Source organism: Coregonus clupeaformis, chromosome 38 (assembly GCF_020615455.1).
Source record: "Coregonus clupeaformis isolate EN_2021a chromosome 38, ASM2061545v1, whole genome shotgun sequence".
In the NCBI taxonomy this organism is placed as follows: Eukaryota; Metazoa; Chordata; class Actinopteri; order Salmoniformes; family Salmonidae; genus Coregonus; species Coregonus clupeaformis.
In genome coordinates this window covers 1,173,233-1,183,232 of record NC_059229.1, presented here as the reverse complement: position 1 = coordinate 1,183,232, position 10,000 = coordinate 1,173,233, and the positions used below count along the sequence as shown (strand labels likewise).

The window sequence follows — 10,000 nt, the reverse complement described above, 5'->3', positions numbered from 1 at the left end:
CTTAAAGAACAAAATAAGCAAACACGTTTGGTGTTCGCCAAAAGGCATGTGGGAGACTCCCCAAACATATGGAAGGAGGTACTCTGGTCAGATGAGACTAAAATTTAGCTTTTTGGCCATCAAGGAAAACGCTATGTCTGGCGCAAACCCAACACCTCTCATCACCCCGAGAACACCATCCCCAGAGTGAAGCATGGTGGTGGCAGCATCATGCTGTGGGGATGTTTTTCATCGGCAGGGACTGGGAAACCGGTCAGAATTGAAGGAATGATGGATGGCGCTAAATACAGGGAAATTCTTGATGGAAACCTGTTTCAGTCTTCCAGAGATTGCAGACTGGGACGGAGGTTCACCTTCCAGCAGGACAATGACCCTAAGCATACTACTAAAGCAAACACTTGAGTGGTTTAAGGGGAAACATTCAAACGTCTTGGAATGGCCTAGTCAAAGCCCAGACCTCAATCCAATTGAGAATCTGTGGTATGACTTAAAGATTGCTGTACACCAGCGGAACCCATCCAACTTGAAGGAGCTGGAGCAGTTTTGCCTTGAAGAATGGGCAAAAATCCCAGTGGCTAGATGTGCCAAGCTTATAGAGACATACCCCAAGAGATTTGCAGCTGTAATTGCTGCAAAAGGTGGCTCTACAAAGTATTGACTTTGGGGGGGTGAATAGTTTTGCACGCTAAAGTTTTCAGTTTTCTTGTCTTATTTCTTGTTTGTTTCACAATTAAAAATATTTTGCATCTTCAAAGTGGTAGGCATGTTGTGTAAATCAAATGATACAAACCCCCCAAAAAATATATTTTAATTCCAGGTTGAAAGGCAACAAAATAGGAAAAATGCCAAGGGGGGTGAATACTTTTGCAAGCCACTGTATGCACACACACACAACACCAGAGCCCCACGTAAACAAATACACCCCTATGCCTCCAATGTCTCTTTCACAAAGTAAATACAGGAAATTAGATGTCACTGTGTCCTTGGTGGTCTTCTTCCTATCTCTCTTCTTCCTCTCTCTCTCTTTTATTTTTTATTTATCCCTTATTTTACCAGGTAAGTTGACTTGAGAACAAATTCTTATTTACAGCAACGACATGGGGAATAGTTACAACGATCTGAGTCAAGACCATCTACCTGCCCTGCTACATTCTTCTCACCCATATCAGGAGGATAATGTTTGGTGTGTGTGTGATTAGTTAGCTAGCTAATAGTATAACAGCTAGGTTAGCGAGCTATATTCTACATACCTGGCGGGGTCCGGGGTCTCGCCTCCTTTTTGGGAGTTTTGCCAGCAGTGGATTTGCTCAGACTTGCCATTTCAATGCTTAGCTCAGGCTAGCTAAGGTAGTTAGTTGTAGCCTAGCTAGCTAGTCAACTCGGCAGCTGAGCAAGTCGTTTTAGCTATAGTCACACAGGGAAACAAGAAAGTTACAATTGTCCCTAAATAGTGAGATTTATAAAATGTATACTAAAGCAACTTCGTCGTTGAGTAAACTTTTGATAGCTAGCACCTATCTAGCCTTGACACTCGTGCCCCTTTCTCTCTGCTGCCTCGCTGTACCCATGGCAACGGACGCTTGGTTGCAGTTAAAGGGATGCTGTCTTTCTGTCGGACAACAGTCAAATCCAACAGCGCCGGATGAGAATTTCCCTCGTAGAAAAAATTAACAAGCCTAATTTTAGGCAGTAGGCAGCATAAAGTAACAAATAATATTTTTTATAAAATTGCAACTATGGCACTTGGTGATGCTCGTGTATATATATATATATATACAGGTAAAAGTCAGTAAATTAGAATATTTTGAAAAACTTGATTTATTTCAGTAATTGCATTCAAAAGGTGTAACTTGTACATTATATTTATTCATTGCACACAGACTGATGCATTCAAATGTTTATTTCATTTAATTTTGATGATTTGAAGTGGCAACAAATGAAAATCCAAAATTCCGTGTGTCACAAAATTAGAATATTACTTAAGGCTAATACAAAAAAGGGATTTTTAGAAATGTTGGCCAACTGAAAAGTATGAAAATGAAAAATATGAGCATGTACAATACTCAATACTTGGTTGGAGCTCCTTTTGCCTCAATTACTGCATTAATGCGGCGTGGCATGGAGTCGATGAGTTTCTGGCACTGCTCAGGTGTTATGAGAGCCCAGGTTGCTCTGATAGTGGCCTTCAACTCTTCTGCGTTGTTGGGTCTGGCATTCTGCATCTTCCTTTTCACAATACCCCACAGATTTTCTATGGGGCTAAGGTCAGGGGAGTTGGCTGGCCAATTTAGAACATAAATACCATGGTCCGTAAACCAGGCACGGGTAGATTTTGCGCTGTGTGCAGGCGCCAAGTCCTGTTGGAACCTGAAATCTCCATCTCCATAGAGCAGGTCAGCAGCAGGAAGCATGAAGTGCTCTAAAACTTGCTGGTAGACGGCTGCGTTGACCCTTGATCTCAGGAAACAGAGTGGACCGACACCAGCAGATGACATGGCACCCCCAAACCATCACTGATGGTGGAAACTTTACACTAGACTTCAGGCAACGTGGATCCTGTGCCTCTCCTGTCTTCCTCCAGACTCTGGGACCTCGATTTCCAAAGGAAATGCAAAATTTGCTTTCGTCAGAAAACATGACTTTAGACCACTCAGCAGCAGTCCAGCTCTTTTTTTCCTTAGCCCAGGTGAGACGCTTTTCGCGCTGTTTCTTGGTCAACAGTGGCTTGACACGAGGTATGCGGCAGTTGAAACCCATGTCTTTCAAGCGTCTCTTGGTGGTGGATCTTGAAGCCCTGACTCCAGCAGCTGTCCACTCCTTGTGAATCTCCCCCACATGTTTGAATGGGTTTTTTTTCACAATCTTGACTAGGGCGCGGTGATCCCTATCGCTTGTACACTTTTTCTGACCACAGTTTTTCCTTCCCTTTGCCTCTCTATTAATGTGTTTGGACACAGAGCTCTGAGAACAGCCAGCCTCTTCTGCAATAACCTTTTGTGTCTTTCCCTCCTTGTGCAATGTGTCGATGGTCGCCTTTTGGACAGCTGTCAAATCTGAAGTCTTCCCCATGTTTGTGTAGGCTTCAGAACTGGACTGAGAGACCATTTAAAGCCCTTTGCAGGTGTTTTGAGTTAATCAGCTGATTATTTTGTGGCACCAGGTGTCTTCAAAATGTAACCCTTACACAATATTCTAATTTTGTGACACACGGAATTTTGGATTTTCATTTGTTGCCACTTCAAATCATCAAAATTAAATGAAATAAACATTTGAATGCATCAGTCTGTGTGCAATGAATAAATATAATGTACAAGTTACACCTTTTGAATGCAATTACTGAAATAAATCAAGTTTTTCAAAATATTCTAATTTACTGACTTTTACCTGTATATATATATATATATATATATATATATATATATATATATATATATATATATATATATATATATAGTACCAATCAAAAGTTTGGACACACCTACTCATTCAAGGGTTTTTCTTTATTTTTACTATTTTCTACATTGTAGAATAATAGTGAAGACATCAAAACTATGAAATAACAGATATGGAATCATGTAGTAACCAAAAAAGTGTTAAACATATCAAAATATATTTTAATATTTGAGATTCTTCAAAGTAGCCACCCTTTGCCTTGATGACAGTTTTGCACACTCTTGGCATTCTCTCAACCAGCTTCATGAGGTAGTCACCTGGAATGCATTTCAATTAACAGGTGTGCCTTCTTAAAAGTTAATTTGTGGAATTGATTTCCTTCTTAATGCGTTTGAGCCAATCAGTTGTGTTGTGACAAGATAGGGGGGTATACAGAAGATAGTCCTATTTGGTAAAAGACCAAGTCCATAATATTTTTGGTTCCAACCGCCATGTCTTTGTGAGACACGGTGTAGTTCCCACCGTAAAGCATGGAGAAGGAGGTGTGATGGTGTGGGGGTGCTTTTCTGGTGACACTGTCTGTGATTTATTTAGAATTCAAGGCACACTTAACCAGCATGGCTACCACAGCATTCTGCAGCGATACGCCATCCCATCTAGTTTGGGCTTTGTGGGACTATCATTTGTTTTTCAACAGGACAATGACCCAACACACATCCAGGCTGTGTAAGGGCTATTTTACCAAGAAGGAGAGTGATGGAGTGCTGCATCAGATGACCTGGCCTCCACAATCCCCCGACCTCAACCCAATGGAGATGGTGTGGGATGTGTTGGACCGCAGAGTGAAGGAAAAGCAGCCAACAGTGCTCAGCATATGTGGGAACTCCTTCAAGACTGTTGGAAAAGCATTCCAGGTGAAGCTGGTTAAGAGAATGCCAAGAGTGTGCAAAGCTGTCATCAAGGCCAAGGGTGGCTATTTGAAGAATCTCAAATGTAAAATAAATTTTGATTTGTTTAACACTTTTTTGGTTTCTGCATGATTCCATATGTGTTATTTCAGAGTTTTGATGTCTTCACTATTATTCTACAATGTAGAAAATACTAAAAATAAAGAAAAACCCTGGAATGAGTAGGTGTGTCAAAACTTTGGACTGGTACTGTATATATATATATATATATATATATACACACACATGTTGTGTAACGATCCCGGCAGTCTGAGTCGGGTCCTGTCTGGTGACTAGTGTTTCCTGTTCGTAGTCTCCAGTTTCCCGAGGGTTCGGGAACGCTCCGGGGAGCTCTCTTGTTTTCCGCACCTGCATCCCGTCAGCAATCTGCACACCTGGCCCTCATCATCACCCTTTTTAGGCTCTGGCCAAACATCCAGTTCCTGCCGGATCGTTAGCCATGAACAGTAGGTGTTCTGTGTATCAGTTTAGAGTGTTCTAGCGTGAGTTTTGTTATTTTGTACTTTGTTGAGTTTTTTGTGTTCTTACCTCCGTTTTTGTTCCACCTGCAGTCACACGTCCGAACCTTCACCCCACCTCTGCCTGATGGTCGGCGGCTGCCGAGCCATCACTGGACCCAGTACTGCACCCCCAACTACTCAACCACGCCGCCCGCTCTGTCCCTGGATTATTCTGCACCTTTTGTCGTATCTAATAAACCCTCACCTTCGTTCAACTCTCCTTGTCCTGGTCTGCTTTTGGGTTCTGGCTGAGGGAACTGTGACAGAAACGATCCGGCCAAATATGAACCCAGCGGACCTGGACTCTGTTCGCCATGCCATTACCCAGCAGGAGAAGATGTTGGGCCATCATAGCATGGTACTACAGGAGATCGCGTTGTCAGTTCGGAACCTTTCTACCGGCCTGACGGAGGTCCAGAACCAACGCCAGTGTCCGGTGGAGGACTCACTACCGGTTTCACCCATCTCGCCTGCCGCTTCTGAAGTTGTGTCCCTCCGTGAGCCCAAAGGTTCCGGCGCCGGATAAATATGAGGGGGAGCTGGGAAGATGCCGTTCCTTCCTTATGCAGTGTGGATTAGTGTTCGATCTACAGCCCTACTCTTATGCCACTGACAAGGCTAGGATAGCCTTTTTGATTGAGTTGCTGCGTGGTCGAGCGCTGGAGTGGGCTTCAGCCGTTTGGGAACGACAGGATCCCTGCATGGCTTCATACCAGGGGTTCACGGCCGAGATGAGGAAGCTCTTCGACCATTCCGTCCGAGGGAGGGACGCAGCTAGGCGTCTGTTTTCTCTTCACCAAGGAACTCGCAGCGTGGCCGACTTCGTGATTGAGTTCAAGACGTTGGCTGTGGAGAGTGGGTGGAACGAGGAGTCTTTGCAAGCGGCCTTTTACCAGGGCCTGTCGGAGCAGCTCAAGGATGAGTTGATCTCCTATCCGGAGCCTAGTGACCTGGACAGCTTGGTAGCCTTGTCTATTCGGGTGGATAATCGAGTCCGAGAGCCGAAGGAGGGAGAAGCAATGGGGTCCGTCCAATCGATCAGCTTCTCAGTTCCCAGTCGGGTCGGGTGGTGGACCAGAACACGTCGATCATTCTCCACCACTAAGGATTAGTGGAGAGGACCTCTCTCCCGATTCTGAACCCATGCAAGTGGGGGCGGCACGGGGTTAACCAAGGAGGAGCGTCAACATAGGCGTAAGACCAACTGCTGCCTCTACTGTGGTCGCTCGGGACATTACCTCTCCACTTGTTCCCGGCGGTCGTCAAACTGCCCGGCTCGCTAAAGTTGGGAGGACTTTTAGCGAGCCAGTTTCAACCTCTCAGTACCTCTGTCAGACCCCGCTTCCCGGCTACCCTTGTGAACAGGAATCAGAGCTTAGCGCTTAACGCTTTTATCGATTCAGGTGCCGATGGAAGCTTTCTTGATGCCGAGTTGGTGGAACAGCTGGGGCTTTCCAAGGAGCAATTGCCGGAAGCCATTGAAGCGACCACTCTGAACGGCAGTAGTCTGGCACGTATCACGATGAGGACTGAACCGGTTAAGATGCGGTTGTCGGGGAATCATTCTGAGATGATTTCATTTTTCATTCTGCCCGTCTTCCCATGTTCCTCTGGTCCTTGGATACCCCTGGCTGAAGGAACACAATCCCACGTTCGATTGGGTGACGGGCAAGGTAACGAGTTGGAGCCTTGATTGTCATGCTAACTGTCTCAAGACTGCCTGCCCCCCATTCGGTTCCCAGTCAGGTGATTGAGGCTAAACCCCCAGATTTGTCCCTGGTTCCCGAGACATATCACGATTTGGGGGAAGTTTTCAGTAAGCAGAAGGCTCTGTCACTTCCTCCCCACCGACCATATGATTGTGCCATCAACCTGGTTCCTGGAGCTGTCTACCCCAAGGGAAGGTTATACAGTATCTCCCGACCTGAACGTGAGGCGTTGGAGACCTACATCAAGGAGTCCCTAGCTGCTGGTCTCGTTCGTCCCTCGTCATCACCCCTGGGGGCAGGATTCTTCTTTGTGGGAAAGAAGGATGGCTCTCTTCGACCGTGTATTGATTATCGGGGGTTGAATGACATCACGGTCAAGAACAAGTATCCCCTGCCCTTGATGAGTTCTGCCTTCGACTCCTTACAGGGTGCTACGGTGTTCACCAAGCTAGACCTCGCAATGCGTATCACCTGGTCCGGATCAGAGAGGGGGACGAGGGTTGTCGGGTTTCAATACACCGATGGGTCACTTGAGTATCAGGTGATGCCGTTTGGACTGACCAATGCTCCAGCGGTATTCCAGAGTATGGTGAACGACGTCCTGAGAGATATGATCGGTCTCTTCGTGTTTGTTTACCTGGATGACATTCCTGATCTTCTCGAAGGAACCTTCCGACCACGTCCAGCATGTCCGGCAGGTTCTGCAGCGATTGTTGGAGAATCGCCTGTTCGTGAAGGCCGAGAAGTGCGAGTTTCACGCCCACACTACATCCTTTCTCGGGTACATCATCTCCAGGGGTGAGATTAGGATGGATCAGGAGAAGGTTAGAGCGGTTCTGGAATGGGTCCAGCCCGGTGCACGGATTGCAACTCCAGAGATTTTTGGGGTTTGCGAATTTCTACCGCAGATTCATCCGGGATTACAGCCGTGTGGCCGCTCCATTAACTGCCTTGACTTCCAGTATCAGGACCTTCCAAGTGGAATCCGGAGGCGGATCGGCGTTTCTGGATTTGAAGAGGCGATTCACCAACGCACCGATTCTCTCTCAACCGACACGGCCCGTCAGTTCGTCGTTGAAGTGGACGCGTCTGATGTGGGAGTTGGCGCCATCCTGTCGCAGCGATGCTCCACGGACAGTAAACTCCATCCCTGCGCCTACTACTCTCGTCGCCTTTCGCCTGCAGAGAGGAATTACGATGTGGGTAACCGGGAGCTTCTCGCGGTGAAACTTGCCTTGGAGGAGTGGCGCCACTGGTTGAGAGGCGGAGCAACCGTTTATTGTCTGGACTGACCACAAGAATCTTGCTTCGTGCAATCGGCTAACGTCTCAACTCCCGTCAGGCCAGGTGGGCGTTGTTTTTCGGACGATTCAAGTTTGCCCTGACGTTCCGACCTGGATCTAAGAAGCGGCAAGGCGGACGCCTTGTCCCGGATGTTCTCCAAGACGGAGGAGAGGGTGGGTCCAAGACCGAGACTATTCTCCCCCGGAACTGCGTCGTGGGAGCAGTGATGTGGAAGATTGAGGAGGAGGTGCTGGCGGCCCTTCGGACTCAGCCCGGTCCCGGTAACGGTCCACCCGGTCGGTTGTTTGTGCCTGAGTCGGTTCGTCCTGCTGTCCTCAAATGGTCCCACGCCAGCAAGATGGCTTGTCACCCGGCGTGGCTCGGACTATGGCGTTTCTTCGCAGACGTTTTTGGTGGCCTGCCATGGCCGAGGATACTCGGGGTTTTGTTGCTGCCTGTCCAGTGTGTGCGCAGAATAAGAGTACCAATCGGCCCAGCTCTGGACTACTTCACCCCCCTTCCTATTCCCCGCGTCCATGGTCGCATCTGGCCCTGGACTTCGTCACGGGGTTGCCCGCTTCTGAGGGGAACACGGTCGTTCTGACTATCGTGGACAGATTCAGCAAGTTCGCCCACTTTGTGCCTATTGCCAAGCTTCCCTCTGCCTCGGAGACGTCCGAGATCCTGGTTAGGGAGGTTTTCGGGGTCCACGGTTTGCCCAGTGATATCGTTTCCGACCGTGGCCCTCAGTTTACCTCTGCTGTCTGGAAGTCCTTCTGTTTGGCCATTGGAGCTACAGTCAGTCTCACATCTGGTTTTCACCCCCAATCCAATGGTCAGGCGGAGAGAGCCAACCAGAAGATGGAATCCACGCTACGCTGTCTGGTCTCTTCCAACCCCACCTCCTGGGCCTCTCAGTTGCCTTGGGTTGAGTATGCCCACAATACTCTCCCCTACATCTGCCACTGGGATGTCTCCCTTCCAGTGCCTGTTTGGCTACCAACCTCCCCTGTTCCCTTCTCAGGAGAAGGAGCTATCAGTGCCTTCTGTTCAGGCTCATATTCGATCGTTGCCACCGGACCTGGCATCGGGCCAGAAAGGCACTCCTTAGAGGTTCGGATCGGTATTAGCTCCCAGGCGAATCGTCGCCGGATCCCCGCTCCCACCTATACCATCGGAGATAGGGTTTGGTTGGCCACACGGGATCTTCCGTTACGGACTGAGTCTAGGGAAGTTGTTACCGAAGTTCATTGGTCCGTTTGTGGTGGAGAAGGTGATCAATCCGGTGGCAGTTCGACTCAAACTACCGAGGACGCTCAGAGTCCATCCCACCTTTCATGTCTCCTGCCTCAAGCCTGTCTTCCTCAGTCCTCTGTTGCCTCCTCCGCCTCCTCCTCCTCCTCCTCGGATGATCGGAGGTGGTCCTGCCTACACGGTGCGTCGCATCATGGATTCCAGACGGCGGGGCCGGGGTTTCCAGTATCTCGTGGACTGGGAGGGTATGGTCCTGAAGAGAGGAGTTGGATTCCGCGGCGACAGGTCCTAGATGCTGACCTCATCAGGGATTTCTACCGCCTCCATCCTGGCGCTCCGGGAGGTCCGCCCGGTGGCGTTCGTCGGAGGGGGGTACTGTAACGATCCCGGCAGTCTGAGTCGGGTCCTGTCTGGTGACTAGTGTTTCCTGTTCGTAGTCTCCAGTTTCCCGAGGGTTCGGGAACGCTCCGGGGAGCTCTCTTGTTTTCCGCACCTGCATCCCGTCAGCAATCTGCACACCTGGCCCTCATCATCACCCTTTTTAGGCTCTGGCCAAACATCCAGTTCCTGCCGGATCGTTAGCCATGAACAGTAGGTGTTCTGTAGTATCAGTTTAGAGTGTTCTAGCGTGAGTTTTGTTATTTTGTACTTTGTTGAGTTTTTGTGTTCTTACCTCCGTTTTTGTTCCACCTGCAGTCACATCGTCCGGAACCTTCACCCCACCTCTGCCTGATGGTCGGGCGGCTGCCGAGCCATCACTGGACCCAGTACTGCACCCCCAACTACTCAACCACGCCGCCCGCTCTGTCCCTGGATTATTCTGCACCTTTTGTCGTATCTAATAAACCCTCACCTTCGTTCAACTCTCCTTGTCCTGGTCTGCTTTTGGGTT

General features: G+C 48.6%; 1 protein-coding gene across 1 annotated transcript in view; it reads right to left on the bottom strand.

Annotated features, from left to right (window-relative positions):
• The window catches only part of LOC121553871 (MYCBP-associated protein), a 35,393-nt gene extending 33,818 nt beyond the window's left edge, over positions 1-1,575 (bottom strand). Inside the window, 1 exon segment of the mRNA XM_045211663.1 lies at positions 1,251-1,575. Coding sequence (XP_045067598.1) covers positions 1,251-1,320 — 70 coding nt within the window. The 5' untranslated portion in view covers positions 1,321-1,575.
• Positions 1,576-10,000: the final 8,425 nt, after the last annotated feature.